The following is a 21,093-nucleotide window of genomic DNA, read 5'->3' as shown; positions in this document are numbered from 1 at the left end:
GCTACATAACAAATACAAATATTGTTCGTAGCAAGTAAAAAAAATACATAGTATATAAAAAAGGAAAATAAAATGTAACCAAGCAAGAAATGGTATTAAACAGAAAATGGTTTATGGCAAAGTTACGGTAAGCAGTTCAGTGGATGTTCTGCAATTAGTCATCTATTCTTCTGAGCAGTAAAAACAATGTTTCACAAGATATTTTTTTATAATTTTTTCAAAACTATTACTGCTTAGCTGTTTAATACTTTTTAGTAAAACATTGTAATAGTTATATTTAAGGTAATTTTTATCTGAAAGACATAATCTACAGCGATTTGTTCGTAGGTAGTGATAGTTTCGCGTATTGTGAAGGTGGACATCACACTGCTTTATTAAATGGGCACGTTTTCTGTGAATTTTAGTTAGAACTTGAAATACCAACAGAGTAGATAGCGGCATATGTAATTTTGAATCTGATAAAGAAAGGTCGACAGTGTTCTAGATAACTAACCCCTGCTAAAATCCTAATAGCTTTCTTTTGCATTCTAAAAATTTTAAGTGCATTTGTTGAATTGCCCCATATTATTATGCCATAGTTTAGGTGAGAGTGGAATAAAGAAAAATATGTCATTTTTAATGTTTCAAAGTTGACAACCCTTGGTAGATGGCGAATAACAAAATGAATGAACTCAATTTTGAAAATAATTTTCTAAAATATTTTTGCTTCTGTTCTTTTTGTACTCTATTTAGAAATGATAAAGTTTTGTAAATATGTGAATGTGGTGTATGTAAATATGTTTGCAACTATTATAACTTTAGTAGACAATGATAAAGACCGGCTTTTAAACACACCTAACAATCGAATAAGTAATGCAAATCGAAAATAAAAGTACGATCCTGTCCAGAGGCGATCCTCCGCTGCCATGCGGTAGACACTTATCGATAGTAAATATTAATGACTCTGTTAGATCTCTGGTAGGACTTTACTTTAATAAGTAAAGCCTAATTTTAAAATAAACGCACTGTATACTCTTTGTAAACATTTACAGAACTGTAATTCTTATAGTATTATTTAAAAATATATTTTATAAAAAAACACTTTTCATATTTGCAATTTTCTACCCTAAAATATCGAAATATTGACAATAAAACAAAATAAAATTTCGAAACGTTCGTCCAATTTAAATAATTAAAAAAGCATACATGCAAATCTTCTCCCACTGGTCGCTGATGGATCAAAGTGATTCCCGACGGTGAACTATCTTTGGATTTGCCTTTGTGGATGTCACGAAATTCCTCAGTGTACTCCTAGACGAAAATGCAATCACAAAATAAAAAATAATAACGACTACGCATGCGCAACATGACATGACACGAAAGAATCGAATAACTTACCTCGAATTGCGGCCAATTCATGGCCATATTGACGCCGTGGTTGTTCGACCACCATTTCAAGTCTTTTTCGTAATCTGCGTTATTTATTGTGTGGTAGAATTCTTCGTATATTTGATTTAACCTACGAAGGCAGCAAAATGTAAAAAAATATAATACAAGATTTAATTCATCTATATTAAAAGAATTATATAAACAAAGAAGTGTTCGATGGAGAGTGTCATTTTTTGCTAAGAATATTTTATAATAGATAGCCATTTGCAGTTCTCGTCGTGATGAAGATATCTTTATGCCATAGCAGAAAAATTAGTGTTTTTTTTAAAGACTCGCGCAATTTTAACACGCGAACTCCTGTCCCCCACAAAAAACGTCATTTTTCGTTTTTATTTTTTTAGGTGGAATACAATCAATTTAAAAATTTCAAAAAATTCAAATACATATGTTACCCTTCCCATATCAGTTGGCCCACCTATGGGATTTGCAGTTTAAGTCGATTAATATGGCATTTTTATTATATTTATTAAAAACCTTACCCTTATGGTTTTTTTTATTTATTTTCTACTTTCTTCATAGCCTTACTGAACAGCGAACTGTGGGATAAAAACATCTCTAAGGAAAATAAAAGAAGAATATACAACACCATAATAAAAAGTATAACAACATATGGATGCGAAGTGTGGCCCCTAAAAGACAGAACAGAGAAAATGTTTACAGAGAACAGACAGTCCGAGAGAGTCCGAGAAATCATGGGGGTTACACATAATATTGTTGATGACATCAAAACTACACAACTCAGATGGTACGGACACGTAAGGAGAATGCCTGAGAATAGAATACCAAGACAAATTCTTGAATGGCAACCAAGAGGTAGGCGGAGACTAGGAAAGCCTAGGAGACATTGGAGAGGAGTTGATAAAGAAATCAGGGAAAGAGAACTGGAGGACGATCTATGGAACGATAGAATGAGATGGAGATTAAACACAAATTTAAAATATAATAATGGACAATACATTCTAAAAATTTTGGTCAGGGTGGTAAAACTTAGTTTATTTCATGACATATTTTGATGGTATGTTTTAATTCTAATACATAGAGAACAGAAAGAAAAAACAATGTGATTAAAGTGTAATTAGTTGTTCTTAATATTGTATTTATATTTTTCAAGAAGCAAGAGGCCCATATTTGGGTAGTTATATATATATATATATATATATATATATATATATATATATATATATATATATATATATATATATATATATATATATATAACGAGTTTATTACAGCTGCCGCCGTTTCTCGCAACCTAGCTTCCAACGCTTGCGATCGTTCCAGTCATCTACTTGTAGACCCCTATCTTCCATTGCACCTTTTACTTCTTGTCTCCACGATCTTCTTGGTCTTCCCTTTTTTCTGCGGTTGGTAGGGATCCACTGTAATATTCTCTTTGGCCATAGTTGATCATTCATCCTTTCTACATGGCCATACCATTTCAGCCTTTTGCATTTCCAGGACGTCAATGTCTATGCCCATACGCTCTCTGATTTCAGTATTCCTTACTCTATCTCTTCTAGTGAATTGGCAACATCTTCTCCAATATTTCATTGGCATTGCTTTTATTTTGGATGCGTCATTTTTATTTATTACCCAAAGCTCTGAACCATATGTAGCAATGCTTTCTATGATACTTTTGTATATCCTAATTTTTGTGTTTCGGGTGATGTGGTTATTCCAAAGTATACTATTCAGTTGACGTATTGCTGAATTTCCTTGACCAATTCTAGTAGCTATTTCTTTTGTATTCCGACCATTGTTTGTAATGTTTACACCGAGATATTTATAGCTATCAGTATTTTGAATTTGTTTGCTTCCTAGTTCTAAGTGCTTTCCTTCACCTCCCACTACTACGTACTCTGTTTTTGATGGATTAATTGATAAGCCCCACTTAGTATATTCTTCATCTATTTTTCGTAACATGTAGTGGATATTATCTTGATCTTCTGCAAGTATTACTTGGTCATCAGCAAAATGCAAGCTGTACAGTGTATGGTCTCCAATTTTAACACCCATAGGTTCACATTTTCTTTTCCAAATATCCAAAACCCCCTCCAAATAAATCTTAAAGAGTGTAGGTACAATGCAGCAGCCTTGGCGAAATCCTTTGGTCACTTTTATCTTTTTTGTCACTTTTTGTCCAATCTTTATTACACTCGTCATATCATCGTGCAACTCCCTTACAGCATTAATGTAAATCGGTGGAATATTCTTGTCTTCTAGTACCTGCCATAGCTTGGCTAATGGGACACTGTCATACGCTTTTTGAAGATCAATAAATACCATGTGTGTCTCCATATTATGTTCCAAACGCTTTTCTATTGTTTGTTTTAGGCAGAACACATTGTCTATACAAGAACGACCAGCACGAAAGCCACTCTGATCTTCAGCGTCTTCCCAGCAATCTTTAATTCGGCTTTTAATTATCTTCCCGTAGACTCTACAGATTAAGTTAGTTACACTGAGCCCTCGGTAGTTCTTACAATCTTTTCTGTCGCCTTTATTTTTGTATAGATTGCTGATATATGCAGTTTTCCATTCTGGGGGTTAGCTCTTCTCCTCTCAAGAATAAATTAAAAGTATAAGCCAAAATGAGTTTATTTAAAAGCCCTATGGGGTAGGAGTTCTCTAGTAGTATAGATCTCAACTTTTTTAGGCCCTTGTCGCTGTAATCGATGTGTGACAACTTAGTAACCCCAGTTTTTAAGGCCAAAACCAAATTTGTTTTCATCTTGGATGGATGTTGAGAATGAAAATTTATGAAACGGTTACTCAAAACAAGGTTTACGATACCACTTCGTTCTTAGCATGCCATCACTGCCACGATGGATAATCATGTCTAAAAAAGGAAGCATACCATCTGCCTCTCTCTCAACCGTAAACTTTAGGTGTTCACATTGGGAGTTAAATGTGTTTAAAACATCAGTTACTTTGTGGATTTGCTTGATATGCACTTCGCTTGTGCCGCTGGTTAATAATCAAACTCCGTGCGAAAACAAAACTGATTTTATTTTGAATTACACAATACATGAATATATATAACGCTTATTAAGTATTATGTCCGCTCGCTCTAATGTTGTATCACCGATCCCTTCTCGTACTTGAGTGCCGTCTTCTTGAGGGTGTCTTAAGGGACTCGCCTTATCTTCACATATGGCATAATATATCTCCCTACGCCACTATGTTGCCGGATTGTAAAAATGCATAAAATAAATTTGAATTAGATAGAGGCGTGAACATGGCCCCCGCCTTGGCAAACACTGCCAACAAAATCGTCTGCTAATGCTAAATGTTCAAATGTTCAAACTACACTTATTCCGAAACGGGTAGCGGACACACCTTGGAAAAAGAACGAGTTATGATACCATTGTCTGTCTTTATCCTAAAAACTCTGGCTACACCATCACTGCCGCGTAAAAGTTCGATCACGCGACCTAACTTCCACCTTAATGGAGGTAAATTGTCCTCTTTTATGAGCACTAACGTGTTTTCCGCAACTTCACCGTTAGTAGTAGTCCATTTCGTGCGTTTTTGTAGTTCGGAGATGTATTCTTTGTTCCATCGTTCCCATATATGCTGAGAAAGCTGCTGAATATGCTGGAATTTTGAGAGCCGATTAACTGGAACATGACGCAAATCTGGATCTGGATTGGTAATAAGTGGTCTTCCGATGAGAAAATGTGCAGGGGTTAATGGGGAGAGATCATTTGGATCACAGGATAAAGGATGAATCGGTCGGGAATTTATTATAGCTTCAATCTGCACAAGCAACGAATAAAATTCCTCGAACGTTAAGTGCGCGTTTCCCAAAACCCTATGCAAATGATGCTTAACTGTTCTTACTCCGCTTTCCCACAGTCCGCCAAAATGTGGAGAATAGGGAGGTATGAAGGACCACGAAATACTATTCTTTAGCAAGGATTCCCTTATCGCGGGAGTGTGCTGCTCTAAAAATTTGCTTAACAATTTTAACTCCGAACTAGCTGCTATAAAATTGGTTCCATTGTCGGAGACCATCTTTTGAGGCTTGCCTCTTCGCGCAATAAATCTTTTAAAGGCCAACAGAAATGATTCCTTAGACAGTTCTGTAACTAATTCTAAATGTATGGCCTTCGTACAAAAACAAATAAAAAGACACATGTAACTCTTTATTAGTTTACAACCTCGACCCTTTCTATCGCGAATTAAGAAAGGGCCCGCATAATCTACACCTGTTACAATAAACGGTGGGCCACCTGCGAGACGCTGGGCAGGTAGGTCACCCATTATTGGCTGAATGGATTTAGATTTTAATCTAAAACATTTTACACATTTGTGTACGGTACGTCGCGCTAAATTTCTTCCTGATAACGGCCAGAAAGTTTCTCTTATAGTTGCAAGTAAAAGCTGAGGACCAGCATGCATAAGATCCTTGTGAAAATGATTAAATATTAACGACGTAACTATATGATCTGCCGCTAAAATGATGGGATGTTTTTTGTCATACGTAAACTCGGAATGCTTTAAACGCCCGCCTACTCTCATGATGCCCTGATCATCAAGAAATGGAGATAAATTTATAAGTTTGCTGTTTTTATCTAAAGATCCCTTTTGGTTCAAATGCTTTATTTCGTTCGAAAATGACTGTGATTGACACAGTTTTAGAATACGATTAAATGCAGAATGTATTTCATCCAAAGAAAGGGGTTCAGAAGTTCTTTCCTTATTTTTACACATGCGGATGAATCTGAACACATATGCAGCGGTTCTTTTTAAACGTAAAATATTAGAGAAGCGCTCAAATGAAAATACTTCCGTATTCTGTGTTTCATCAAGTTTATTCGTAAGAACCTTTATGTTTTTCCTCGTTTCGCTTGTTTCAGTAGGGACAACTTGTAAATTTGGCCACTTATCTGAATCTTGCATGATCCACTCCGGTCCATGCCACCATAAGTTGCACTCCATTATTTTATCTGGTTCCACGCCTCTGGACACTAGATCTGCAGGATTATCTTTGCCTGGCACATGACGCCACTGCGCAAACGAAGTGGTTTCCTGGATCTCTGCTACGCGGTTACTAACAAACGTCTTCAATGCATTGGCTGCTGTTTTCAACCAACTAAGTACTATCGATGAATCTGTCCAGAGGTAACACGTATCAAATTGCACATTTAATGAATTTTTGACCTTATTGGTCAAACGCGATAAAATTACTGCTCCACAGAGCTCTAAACGCGGCAAAGTAACTGGCTTTAAGGGCGCAACCTTGCTTTTTGCACATAATAAGAATGAATGCGACCTGCCTAACGAATCGGTAGATTTAATGAATATGCAAGCACCGTACGCCTTTTCTGAGGAGTCGCAAAATCCATGAAGTTCTAGTTTGACCTTACTAGAACATATAACATGCCGAGGTATTTTTAAATTGTTTAAGATTCCTAATTTATTCCTAAACTGTAAATAATTATTTGCTAAATGCTCCGGTATGGGATCATCCCATGAAAGACGCTCGAGCCATAGTTGTTGTAACATAATTTTCGCTATGATGGTACACGCACTTAATAGACCCAAGGGATCAAAAATTTGAGCTATGTCCGATAATAAAGTTCGCTTTGTGATTATATGGCCTAGAGATGAACTTATACTATAAAACATAGTATCTGATTGCGGTGAGTACAATAATCCCAAAGTTTTCGCCTTCTCGTTTTCACCGAATTGAATAACGGAACCCGTAGTTGAATTATCCGGTATATCTCTTAATATTTCAGGATCATTTGAATAGAATTTACGCAGTGTAAATCCTCCGCCTTTGAGGACCTCAAAAAGTTGTTTACATGCTTCGCGCGCTTTCTGTTTTGAATCAAAACCTGTCAAAAGGTCGTCCACATAAAAATCGGATTTAATAATGCTAGCAATGTTAGGATTTTTAGCTTCTTGCTCCTCTGCCAATGTCATTAGACATTTAATCGCTAAGTAAGAAGAGCATTTCATACCGTATGTAACTGTTTGTAACTGAAATATTTCAATCGGTTCTTCCGGATTATTTCGCCATAAGATACATTGTAAGGATTTTTGATCATCTGCAACCAATACCTGACGGTACATTTTTTCTATATCCGCACTAACTACATATAAGTGTGTTCTAAAACGCAATAAAATGGAGAGTAAATCATTTTGTAAGGTTGGTCCGGCCATTTGAATACTATTTAATGAAATGCCGTTTGTAGTTGGCGCACTACAATCGAACACAACGCGCAAACGTGTCGTCAAAGAATTTTCTTTTAATACTGGATGATGTGGCATAAAATAAAATGTAGTATTTACCCTAAAGTCTGTTGCCGCTTCCGTAATTCTGCATAAACCTTTCATATGTCCTAACTCTTTATATTCCTGGATGAATTCGCTATAAAGAGTTTTAAGATTGGCATCTTTATTCAACTTACGCTCGAGATTTAAAAATCTATTTTTTGCTTGACGAAATGAATCACCGAGTGAACTTATCGGTTCCTTAAATGGCAATGATACTATGAATTTGCCTGTCGCGTCGCGTTTCACCGTATCTTCGAAATGTTTTTCGCATGCAATTTCTTCGCCCGAGAGTGCAGGTTTTCCATTGAAAACCTCTTCAAGTTCCCAGAACTTACTTAGCTGTTCTGTAACTTCGATTGTGTTTGTGAAATTACACTTAGTTATTCGCTTTTCTGATGCTTTGTTTTGGCTGATATACGGCCCTGCTATGATCCAGCCAAACATTGTTTCTTGCATGAATGGTTTATTTTTACCTAAACTAATTCTGTTTGTGCCCAGTATTTGCCAAAATAAATCACTTCCTATCAACAATTCGACCCTTTGTGGTTTATGAAAATAATTATCCGCTAATTTTAAATGTTTAGGTATCTGCAAATCGCTAATGTTTATTTCAGATGCCGGCACGCACCCCGTAATTTCTGGTATTACGAAACAATTTAAAGTTTTATGAAAAGTTATATCGCTACGCGACTGTATATTTATTTCGCATTTGAATCGAACGGGAGATGCAGTATTATTTATGCCCATGACTGATATGTTCGCGCTTGTCGTTTTTAATCTAAGTTTATCGCATAAATTTTCGGTTATGAATGAGCTTTGTGAACCGCAATCTAACAAAGCTCGCACTATGTATGCCTTACCTTGGCCGTCAAAAATATTAACTAATACTGTGGACAGTATAGTTTGATCTGCAGCGCTAACTGCCGAAACTGACAAATTGGTAGTGTTTAAACTACCTTGTATATTATCTGCAGATCGTATATCGCTCGCGTTTTCTACCGGTTGATGAACTAAAGCTGCGTTCTGTTCGCTTGACCTATCTGGATGCAATAACGTATGGTGTTTTGACGCACATTTCTTGCATGTTGATTGTCTACACCGCTTATAGAAATGTCCAGGTTTAAGACAATTCATGCAAAGATTGACCTGTCTTACTTTATCAAACCTGTCCCTAGATGAAAGTTTTGAAAATTCGCCGCATTGATAAATGTTGTGTTCCCTTTTGCAAATAGGGCAACACTGTGTATTATCCGATTTATTTAAAGTTCCCTGTGATGAATATAGACCGCGAATGTTATGTGAATGTTTCGTATTCCGTGAATAAGCGCCCGCCTGAGAAATATTCCGTGTATTTTGTTTTTCAGCTTGATTTACCTCAAGAGATTCTAAGAGGTCCGCCCTTGATTTTAAAAACGTTTTAAAATCATCAAAACTAGGAATTTCATTATGTGTTTTGCTATTCTCCCATGCGCGTAAAGTCGATGTATCGAACTTACAAGAAATAATATGAATAAGGAGTATGTCCCACGAATCAGTAGGTAGCCCTAGCTGCTTTAACGCGTATAAATGTTTCGAAAAAATGTCAACTAATTGCCGCAATTTATTAGATGACTCTTTATGTATTGGCTCTATATTAAATAAGGCATTAACATGATTGGAAATTAATAATCTCTTATTATCGTACCTTTCCCTAATTAATTTCCACGCAACTGCATAGTTTTCGGCGGTAAACTCTAATGTTCGTATGACCTGCGCCGCACCGCCCTGTAATGAACTTCGTAAATAATGAAAACGCCTTATATTGTCTAAGTACTCATTTCTGTTAACTAAAGATTCAAAAAGATCTGCAAAATCTAACCAATTATTATAATTACCATCAAATTTTGGTAACTCGATAGGTTTAAGCTCAATACAATGCCCTGTATATGAATTCTTAGAGCGCTCACTTGCTTTATCGCTTTCTATACAAGCTACTTGTTGATTATCGCGAATGATTTTTCGCGCTACCGCTAATTGTGAATAATATTTGTTATAGAATTCTTCGCGTTCCGTATATTCATCCTCTAATAATTCAAATTGAACCGTATTTTCTATTTGTCCCTGAACTTCATCGAATTCGCCCTGTAAATGTTCTATATTATTTACCATTTCAATAGCCTGTAATACTTCTAAATCTGAAATCGTTTCACCCTTAGTTATTTTATCATTTAACGCTAATATAAATTTCGAAAATATTGTGAGTTTGCATTTAAAACCGCCCCTTTTTCGCTTTAAATTCTCCATAATTTTATAATGAATTAAACAGTAAACAGAAACAGATTATAAATCGCTTGATATTCGACCCTAACGTTCTCAGAATTATCACATGTGCAGAATAAAGGTACAAAGACTGATAAATAAAAGGAAATGTGAAATGGATATGCTCACCAAAATATTTGTATGTTTATTGTAACAGCCCTAGCCTCCTGGCGCCAAGGATATGCTTCAGGTCTTCACAGATTTTAAACCCACAGTTGTCCAATTATGTAACTGTCTTAAGAACAACGTTCGACAGTCTATAACGCGCTCGGGCCACTATGAATGCACTATTTCGCCCGCTAATTTGATGACACAAATATGAGTTCGGAATTCGGTGAATTTACACTGTTTCAACACAAAAATTTGATGATTCGGCTCGAATAGACCATGGATTTGCTTGATATGCACTTCGCTTGTGCCGCTGGTTAATAATCAAACTCCGTGCGAAAACAAAACTGATTTTATTTTGAATTACACAATACATGAATATATATATAACGCTTATTAAGTATTATGTCCGCTCGCTCTAATGTTGTATCACCGATCCCTTCTCGTACTTGAGTGCCGTCTTCTTGGGGGTGTCTTAAGGGACTCGCCTTATCTTCACATATGGCATAATATATCTCCCTACGCCACTATGTTGCCGGATTGTAAAAATGCATAAAATAAATTTGAATTAGATAGAGGCGTGAACACTTTGTTTTCAGGGAACGATAAAATCAAATCATCTACATATCGTTTGATAAAAGGTATGTGAAAAGGTATATTTTCTTTACACATTGTTATAAGTTCATCCAAAACAAAGTTACATAGTATTGGGGACATTTTACTGCCCATTGGAGTGCCAAATATTTGTTTATAAAAATTACCATTAAACAAAAAGATGTTAAGAGTCAAATATAAATGTTAAAATTCTTATGAAATCATATAAACTGATCTTGGTATGTCAATATGGTATGGATATCAATTATTCAAATCGTTAAGATTGTTCTCGGAGGTTGCAAGCAGTAGTCTCCAGATACCATGAGAGAATAATATATGTTTAATAATGTAGAAAGGTAAAAAAAGTTGGGTAAATCCAGTAAAAACCACCCGAATAATCCTTGAAACATGGTTTTTCGAATAAACTATGGTGGTATTTGCTTCATTGAGGCCTGAAAATATTATTTTTCATATATTTTTTGAACATAAGTTGGAGACGCATTGATTCAGGTATTACATTGTCTCAAAAATATGATTAACGTCCCAAAAACTCGCAAAAATCATTAATAACTCTGAAAAACATAGCTTTTTGGAGGTTTAAATGTGTTTCGCCCAATTTTTAATGTTCTAAAGGACTCAGTTGCTTCAAATTTATATATAACCTATACAACCTTGATTTGATCTATTTCAAGTCTATAAAATGGGAAAAATCTTCAAAAACCCCTAAAAACAGTTTTTTTGTGTTTTAAGGTTGCACATTACGAAAAAATCTGAAGAAAATCAGAAGACTGCAGCCAGCCATCTCCAACAAAAAGTTATATGCTTTTTTCGAAAAAAAAAATTGCTATTTTAGGTTGTTTTGTAAAAGCCTCTACTATGTGTGTGAATTGTTGTAAACTTTTACAGTGATCGTGTTCCATCTAAAAAAAAACGAAAAAATTACGTTTTCGCTGGTGGTGGGAAGGGGTGAGGTGGCGGGTTAAAATGGGCGGGCATGTTTTCGACGCTGAAGTACCTGAGGGTCTTAAAAAGTACCCTTGTTTTGGACGCTGCCGGAAGGATTATCGCAGGTACCAGATATTAGATATAATTAGGGTTTAATGATGGTCATTGAAATTTACTTAGTTACTAGTTATTAGTTTGTCAGAAAATAGTGAAAAGTGAACATGGAAATTTCAACGTTAGTAAGTAATCGTGGTAAAATTTTGCTCAAAGTGAACAGTTTTACTTTTTCTCAAGATAAAGTACTAAAATCGGGAGAAACGTATTGGAGGTGCGTAAAACGGTCGTGTAAAGCGAAGATATTCACGAAAGGGCCAGAAAAGTAAGTGATCCGAAGTAATCTAGAACATAATCACGAGTGTGATATCAAGACGCTTAATAGACAGTGCGTTGAAAGAAAATGTAGATTGCTTGAGCCACATATCTGTTAAAGACGTTAATTTAATACGAAATCAAATATACAGTCAACGGCGAATGGCTAAACCGAAACTGCCCAAAAGTAAAGAAGAAACTATTGCTGCGGTAAATATTATGAATATTAAAACACTTAAAGACGAGAATTTTATATTTGCGGTTGAACTAAGTTCTAACATTATCATCTTCTCGTGTAACACTAACATGCGTGTTCTGTGCGGCAGTGAAACGATTTATATGGACGGTACATTTAGTTACTGTGCTCAATATTTCAAGCAATTTTTTACCATACATGTATTTATCAATGGACATTATATACCATTGTGTTATTGTTTACTTCCCGACAAATCGGAACAAACCTATATAAAACTATTTAATGTTTTGAAACGCAAATGTGAAGAAATTGGTCTAAAATTCAATCCAAAAATCATTTTCTCCGATTTTGAAATTGCTATCCACAATGCTGCGCGTTTTGAATTTACAAATGTGCACATTAAAGGGTGCCGTTTTCATCTTATGCAAGCTTGGTATCGTAATATCGGTGGTTGTGGCTTAATTCGGAAATATAAATTGGCAGACAGTGAAATATCTAAATGGCTGAAATATATTTTTTAGCTGCCATTTTTACCTCCCTCGGAAGTCGAAGAATCTTTCATATATGATTTTATGGCTATTCAACCAAAGGATTCAAAAATTGAAAAGTTTTCCGACTACTTATTGGACAACTACATTGGCGACCACGCAACATTTCCGTCGGAGATGTGGGCTGCGATGAGTGAGAGTTTACAATTAACAACTAATGCTTGTGAATCGTTCCACTCGCGTTTTAATGATAATTTTTACCATGCTCATCCAAATATTTTCCATTTTATGGATGTTTTAAAAAATTTTCAAACTGAAACTTACATTAAAATTAATAGTGTCTGTAATAGTGAAAGTAATAGACTTAAAGATCCAAAGAGTAGAAAAAAAATTATGTTCGTTAGAAATAAGATACATGAGTATCAAACTAACTGTATCGATCGATTCCATTTCGTAAAATGTATGTCGTATTTATTTCAAAGTGACAAATAAACCTTATCAAGCTTAATCTCTAGAATTTTATTACCTGACTTTCCATTTACATTTCAATTACACCCAGCGTCCAAATCATGTATGCACAAACAGGTAATTTTATTTTTCAGTGTCGAATTTTAAATTTAGCGTCCAAATCATGCACGCCCGTTAAAATTGCGTAATTTGACTCTTAAAATTTAATTATTGATAATTGTTTAATCAAAAAAAATTATTACTAGGAGTGAGTGCATTTTGCCTCTTAAGTGGGGTAACCTTTTTCAAACGGATCATTGCTACAACAAAAACCAGCTTTTAGCAATAATAAAACAGACCTTTCGTCGATACAATACATTCGCTCGTAAAGTACCCTGAACATTGATGAATTAAAACTGAAAATTGAAAGCATCATGCACTTATAAATCTAAAAAATCCAAATCTAAACAAGCATGCCTTAAAGTAATAAATCAAAAAAGAACTTACGTGACATCATCGGATAAATTGAGGTACTTGTGGATTTCGAAAAGAACTGTTTTTATGAAGTTCAGCCGTTGAGCCTCCATTTCTTGACATTTATCGAAGACGACGGTCATATCTTCCATATATTTGGGGTTATATTGATTGATTTCTTGTAGAGATAGTTCGTACTTTTCTCGACATTTCTGAACTTCATCTTTAGACTTTTGTACCCTCTCTTGCATTTTTTTAACCTAAACAAATATATGAACAAGTAGTATTAAACAAAACAAATAGGTGTACAATTCGTCATTGATCGAAAATATACGAAAAACATGGCTTCTGATGAAAAAGCCTATTTCAATTAATTTAATTTATTTTATTCTGTTTTTATTTCTTTTAATTTATTTTATTTTATATGATTTTATTTTTATTTATTTTATTGTATTTTATTTTAACCCATTATCGCATTATGACATGTCCATTTAGAGCACATATTTCGTATAACCGGGTAATAACGCGCAGAATGCAGCAAAGTGAACTTTTATGAAAATTTGCATTCATAAGATTTGTGCAATTTGATATTCAATTATCTGAATTTAGTTTCTACTGAATATTTTTGTACAAAAAAAATAGCGACATCAAGGATAGACCTTCAAGAAAGACGGCATATATGGCACAATATGCGTTCTGAACTAGGTATTATTATTATCCAGATTTAGCCATACGGCACACACTCCCTCTAAGGGGAAAATTCACTCATCCCAGATACCTACGGTATCAAAAGGATTGAGCTCTGGTGGGACTCTTTCCATGTTATCGAGTCCTAGGTGATTTGGTATGTCGGTGTATCTCCCAAAAATTTTCGTACGCATCTGGACGTCGAAAGTAACACAGCTTTCTGTATATATATAGTATTATTAATTATTATTATATTATATAGTGTTATTTTTTTTATTTTAGAAAATGGATCCAAAAATTTTTATGATGAAACTCTTGTGGTAGTGAACATACCAGATGGCAGTGAAGACGAAGGGCATCAGATGATGATATTTCCCCTATTATATTAGCCCCAGAGTCAGACTATGAAGATGATATAATAGATAATAATGAATCAGATATTATTATTCCAGAAACGGGTTTGGAAAGAAGTTCGGATACCGAAGATGATATTTCTTTGGACGAATTATGACGTAATCTAATAAAGAATAGAAATAAAAATCATCCAACTTGGAAAGAAGGAAATTTGGTAACATCAGATGATGATATAACATCTGAGTTACAACAAGCGGATTCCCCTTACGCATTTTAATTTTTTTTTTTTTAACAAATGAGATGATCAAAGATATAGTTTATCAAACTATATTATATTCAGTGGAAAAAATACCTCAAAAACCTTTCCGAAAATGATCTAGAACAGTTCTTAGGAATATTTATATGTCGATAGTGTAATTGCCAAACGCTAGAAGTTATTGGAACTCCAGCCTGAATCATCGATGAACTCATGTTATGCCATGCAAGAGATGGGATGAAATAAAACGTTTTTTACATTTTTAAAATCAGACCACTACTAAATAAACCAAGGAATCAGTTACTCAATGTTCCGAAGGAGGAATTTTTAGCCATAGATGAGCAGATAATTCTAACAAAGGCGCGTTCTTCTATAAAACAATATAATCCGCAAAAACCCCACAAATGAGGATATAAGGCGTTTATTCTTAGTGATGTCTGCTGATTTTCCTACGATTATGAAATTTTTGTAGGAAGCCAAATTAATGTTGTCCTCGATGGTTTTCCCGATTTAGGGGTAAGTTCCAATGTGGTTCTTCGGCTAACAGAAACATTACCAAGACTTATAAATCACAAAAATTCTTTGATAATTGGTTCAACAGCGTCCCATTGCAAATTTATCTAATGAAACAGGCTGTTACCACTAGGAACAGTTAGAATAAACAGAGTGCCAAACCGTAATATGTCGAAAGAGGCTTAAAAAACGGCCGAGGAGTTGTGGTAGAGAAAGTCGCCACAATTGATGGTACAAAAATATCTGTTGTTACATGATACGATAACAAATTAGTAAACATTTTATCAACATATGCTGGGAGTATGCCAACAGTTGAAGTTAAAGCGTTTTCGAAAAAGGACTTTTTTATAAAAAATAAAAAAATTATGCATTAAGGGGTTAATTTAATTTATTTTATATTATTTTATTTTAATTTCATTTATTTTATTTTATATTCTACTCCCCATAGTGTTTGGTTTCGAGAACTGTCGTTACATTTTATCATTTTAGTCGGTTTTATTTTTTCATACCTATGCGCGATCCACCGCTCCGTCCATAGCCCGCTATACTTCCAATAATAATGAACCTACAACTTTTTTCGTTTTATAATTGACCCTAGATTACATTTCTCCAAAATTTAAAAATATCGATAGATGAGGTACGTCGTAAAAAATTTAACTCTTACCTGATCCGCAGAAAAAGATGTATCGCCCGTAGCGTTCCTTTCTTGATTTGAGGCTGACTTTTCTGTTTTGCAGGCCGTGTGGTAGTCATTCTTGGTTTTTTCTACTTTCTGTAGAAGCTTCGTCCAAGGTTTTTGAGCTTTCTTAAAATTATCGTCCATATCTTTCTTCTCTTTAATATTCATCATAGACTAAAAAATGTGATTATGATTAAAAAAAAAAGAATATTAATAACAGAAATCATATGGTTAACAACGATATCAGGTTGTCAGTTATCAACCCATGCAGATTCTGAGCCCTCCGAAAAAAACTTTATTTAGGCTATTGCTGCATTTCTGCGTTATTGGGCTGAATAAAAAGAAACCGTAATCCATATGAGACCTAATTAAAGCATTAAAGATCATAATTATTGTTTTAGGATCTGCACCCCACCAGACTCCACATAATGCTCTCAATATGTTGATGTTTTTCTTTGCTTTAAGTACAATTTTATCAATGTGAGGGTCCCATTTCAAGTTTTTATGAAAAGTGATGCCCAAGAATTTAACCTGATTTTTAAAGGGAATGTTATTGTTATTATTAAGAGAGATTAACGGAAGGTTTATTTTGCGTTGTCCTTTTTATTTTATCAAGTGGTCGAGAAACACACCTCTTGTCAAAAATAACGAAAAAGTATTAATAAGTGATAAAGCCAAAAGATTAGAAAGATGGATGAAATATACAATGAAAATCTACTGAAAAGCGCACTCCTAAAAACTTTATCAGATCAATAACAATAATTAAAATCCGGAGGATCCTGCGTAGACGCTGTATTTGTACTAAGACAAATCACAGAAAAAGCTATCGAGTACAATAAACCAGCATATCTATGTTTTACAGACCTGACAAAGGCTTTCGATCGCATCCAAGTCGAACATGTTTTACACCTACTGTATAAAAGGAACATACCAATCAATATTATACAAACCATCGAAAACATCTACGTACATAATCGAATACACGCAAGGATAAATGGAAAACTAACACAGTGTATACCAGTATAAAGCGAAGTCAGACACGGTGACTCGTTAAGCCCACTTCTCTTTAATATAATAATGGACGAAATAATACAAGCAGTACGTAAAGGTCATGGTTACAGAATGGAGAACAAAGAAATCCAAATATTATGTTATGCAGACGACGTCTCGGCATTAATCGCCGAGACAGAAGGCGAGCTCCAAAGATACAGCGGCGGGATCTCTTAATGACACAATCTAAAAGAACAAACTTCTAAGACAAGACACAAAAACAATAATCAATAAAGCAACAATTAGACCTATATTAACATACACAGCGGAGACAAGACCTGAGACATCTAAAACGAAACGACTACTAGAAACAACAGAGATGAAAATACTCCGACGAATATCAGGGAAAGGTCGTTTAGATAGGAAGAGAAGAGAAAACATAAAAGCCATAAATAACATAGAAGATATAAATGGATTAGGACGAATAGCATGAGATAAGTCACCAAATGAACGAAGAAGTATTGGCAGACCAAGAAAAAGATGGTGCGATAATTTAAACAATTTAGAAGGCTAATATTAAAGAAGAAACAGGCTTTAAAGCCTAGATACAAAAAGGAAGAAGAACATTATGTGATAGGAAATCAGAATATAGAAAACCGAAACCAAATCGGTTTTAAAAAAGCCAGATCCACAATTTTAGCAGTTAAACAGTTAACATAGAATAGTTACGAAGAACGATTGGGACTGCATGTGCTTTTTGTAAATTTTAGATAGCCGTATGCTGCTAAAGGCATACGCATTTAATAAATTCCTGCTGTATTAATAATAATTGTAAAACCAATATTAAAGGAAACACAAAATAAAGTAACAGAAGGGGGAAATAAGTAGTGGATTGAGATAAGGGGACCCTTTATCGATGACTTTATTCAACTTTGTGGTAGAAACAATCTTAAGTCAAATCGGTTTACAGATGAAATTTACAACCTTTGCAGACGACAAATCGCTTATCACAAGATCAAAAACTGAACGTTTTACAAAACATGCTAAAACCATGTAAAGAACTGGGACGGAATAAAAATACACCACAAAATTTAGAGAAACTTCTCACCGTTCTAGACATCTAGATCTTAATCTGGGATTTAAAGACAAAATCACTTCAATTTTTTAAGAAATATTGTTCAAGCGAATAAAATTGAAGCTTGTAAATACCTTATGATAATTATCCTTCTGCCACTGTTTAACTTTATTTATAACGTCGTTAGTTAAACTGTCTCGGATCCGAGAATGAAGATCGCATCTCCTGTCGGCCTCCACGAGTGCTCCCTTCCAAGCCGCCTCCGTGGTGCCGTACTCTGGTCCCTTCTCGATGGCGTCGTTCCACTTTTTCGACCAGGCCTTCAGCGATTTGGCGTAGTTCCTCTCGATGTCGGCTCGTTCGCTCACCAACGAGATCAGTTCTTGGCAGAGTTTGTAGCCGTCCTCGATCCTTTTCGTAGTCTTTTTATAGTTGCCTGGTTCCCAGAACGAGTCGCTGGTGGCTATGAGCATGTTGTCGTCGCTATGGTGGGACATGATAAAAACGTGATATGCTAAAATAAAGAAAAAACACAATTAGACTGGAGAAACATAAATTATTTCAATTAGAGCATGTTTTTGACTGATTTTTGACTTTTAGGGCTAAAAATGACAGTTCAGAGAAAATTATATATTCTCAAACTAAGAATTTATTGTAATGGTGAATTCACACGATACTTCTTTTCGTGCCAGTTGCCTCTATAGGCAGAATATATGCAAACGACATAAAAAATCATGTGGTTGGTCGAACATCGGCAAATGGAACAATTTGTATTGAAGTAAAACATTTTACACGTGATTGTTCCTGAAGTGTTGAATTTGTGAAAAAATAATATTTTTCAAAAAATTATTATTTGCATGGCATCTCTCCATCACAATTTCACAAAATTGCATTCATTTAAATCGATCATCAGGAAATATTTCTTGAGTTTTCTGCATTTTATAACAATGATAGTTGTTTCTTTTCAAAATATTCCTCACTGTTTTTGCATTCAAATCAACTTCATCGGCAAATTGTTTACTTGAACACGGCGTCGCTTCAGCCAATGCACAAACTTGAATTTCTCTAATTTCTCGTTCTTGAGACATTTTCTTTTCGCGAGGTTGATCTGATGGGCAGCATTTTTTACATCTGCCATCAGTACAGCCAAACTTTTCAAATTGATAAATAATGGCTAATACAGTTTTTTCTATAGGTATTGGCCTATTTTCCAAAGCCATAATAAATAAATTAATAGTTTCTTGTACTGAATTGCCCCCAAAGTACCATTTTATTATTTGTACCCGTTCTTCTGTTGTAACAGTCGGCATATCAAATTTTTATTTTCACACTTACGCGGTTACCTCCAAAAATAAATACATAGCATAGCGTTCGGCCTGTCTCGTATGCAGTTTACCATTGAAGACAACGGACGAATGGCGATGCTGTTATCATTACCTTGTTTTATTGGAAATTAAGTTACAATTTCGTCAAATAAAAATGCGAGTCTGTAAATTTCTCATGGATTTAAGAAATTTTGTACCAGTATTTCTGTCAATTAGTGTTTCATTTTTAATAGCATCATCCAGTTTTGAATGGCAATATAACCGCGGCACTGATTGCCAATTTTTTTAATAAATTCAATGTTTTAATTCAAATATGTAATAAGGCAACCATGCCGCTGTTTCTTACGTATAAGCTGGATCGGAAATATTCGTCTGGCGTGCACTAATGGGCGTGCATGAGGAATGTGGAGGGAAAACCAAGGGGAAATATGATTGTAACCTTTGTCTATTCGCTGAAAATATGATTTTATATCTGTGTTAGATAGCCTGTTTAATTCTAATATACCGACCAAAAACTTTTACCTACACCGTATATATTCTAAACTTAAAGCAAAAAACACTTTTTTTTAATTGATGAAATTGTGGAGGCTTGTTATAAGGAGAAATTTCAGTACTAATTGTAAAAGAAAGGTATTATAATAACTTTTTTTTATATAATACTTATATACTTATGAGCGGATAAAGTTCATCCAGTTGTAACTTACTTCAGTAAAATTTTTTCAAATACCTAAATCTTTTTTTTATTGTTTAAGTGTAGACTCCACATCACGCTCAATCTAACTGAAATTGCACCTCACCGGTTATGGGTTAAAACAGTTTTTAAAAAATGTATTGCTTAAGGCAGTAGTAATTTCGCAATTCTTGATAAGCGCCTATAAAATTAGATACGATTTGCTATTAAAATTTTTTGAATAAATATAATAAATAATTATCTGAAATTAATAAAAGGTTATCTCATCCAGACACACCCTAATCATTTTTTCGTCATTTTTATACATTAAAATGTTAATTAGAGGTGCATATCGCAAATAATGTATTTATCTATTATTATTGATTTCATTAAAGTATTTTTATGCGTGACTCAGCGACTATTAGCATATTTGTGATAGTTTAATGAAGTAGTTTTATTTTTGGCCATTTGAAAAACAGTAGGAGTGTAAGTTTTTAATTCATAGCTTAAAAATTACCGTTTTTTTTAAATTTATTTATTAAAGAACAAGATTTTGTTATTGATATATGGCGAAATCTTAAGATTGGTTAATGATAGAGCTGTTCTAGTAACTTTGGCGAATTTATACGAATAATACATGAGGGTCTTCATTATAATTTTAGGCTGGAAACTGAGTTTTTCCAACAGAAATAGTATATAGTATTATACGACGGACGTTTAGAGTATAACAGTCAATTGAAGAGAGTGACTCATTAAAGTTTTTTGGTTTTAAAAATATTTTTTTTGTATAACACCTGTACGGTGTTTGTATATTGCTATCTGGTCACAAATGACCAATTATCAGTTATTTTCTGACCTTAATCTGCTTTTTACACTAAACTGTTACAAATTTACACTAACTCAAATGGT

At 34.4% G+C, this 21,093-nt stretch overlaps 1 protein-coding gene across 2 annotated transcripts in view; it reads right to left on the bottom strand.

Annotated features, from left to right (window-relative positions):
- Synd (protein kinase C and casein kinase substrate in neurons protein Synd) overlaps positions 1-21,093 on the bottom strand; it is a 77,465-nt gene that overhangs the window by 16,884 nt on the left and 39,488 nt on the right. Inside the window, exons 2-6 of one of the 2 annotated variants that reach the window (XM_072536191.1) lie at positions 18,324-18,703; positions 16,110-16,298; positions 13,669-13,895; positions 1,378-1,498; positions 1,186-1,290 (exon numbers count right to left, since the gene is read on the bottom strand). In XM_072536191.1, coding sequence (XP_072392292.1) covers positions 1,186-1,290; positions 1,378-1,498; positions 13,669-13,895; positions 16,110-16,298; positions 18,324-18,686 — 1,005 coding nt within the window. In that variant the 5' untranslated portion in view covers positions 18,687-18,703. The remainder of the gene's footprint in view (positions 1-1,185; positions 1,291-1,377; positions 1,499-13,668; positions 13,896-16,109; positions 16,299-18,323; positions 18,704-21,093) is intronic. The other variant, XM_072536195.1, reaches the window with a different exon arrangement.

This window comes from Diabrotica undecimpunctata, chromosome 1 (assembly GCF_040954645.1).
Source record: "Diabrotica undecimpunctata isolate CICGRU chromosome 1, icDiaUnde3, whole genome shotgun sequence".
In the NCBI taxonomy this organism is placed as follows: Eukaryota; Metazoa; Arthropoda; class Insecta; order Coleoptera; family Chrysomelidae; genus Diabrotica; species Diabrotica undecimpunctata.
The sequence above is the reverse complement of the archived record's forward strand: the minus strand, read 5'-3'. Positions and strand labels throughout refer to the sequence as shown.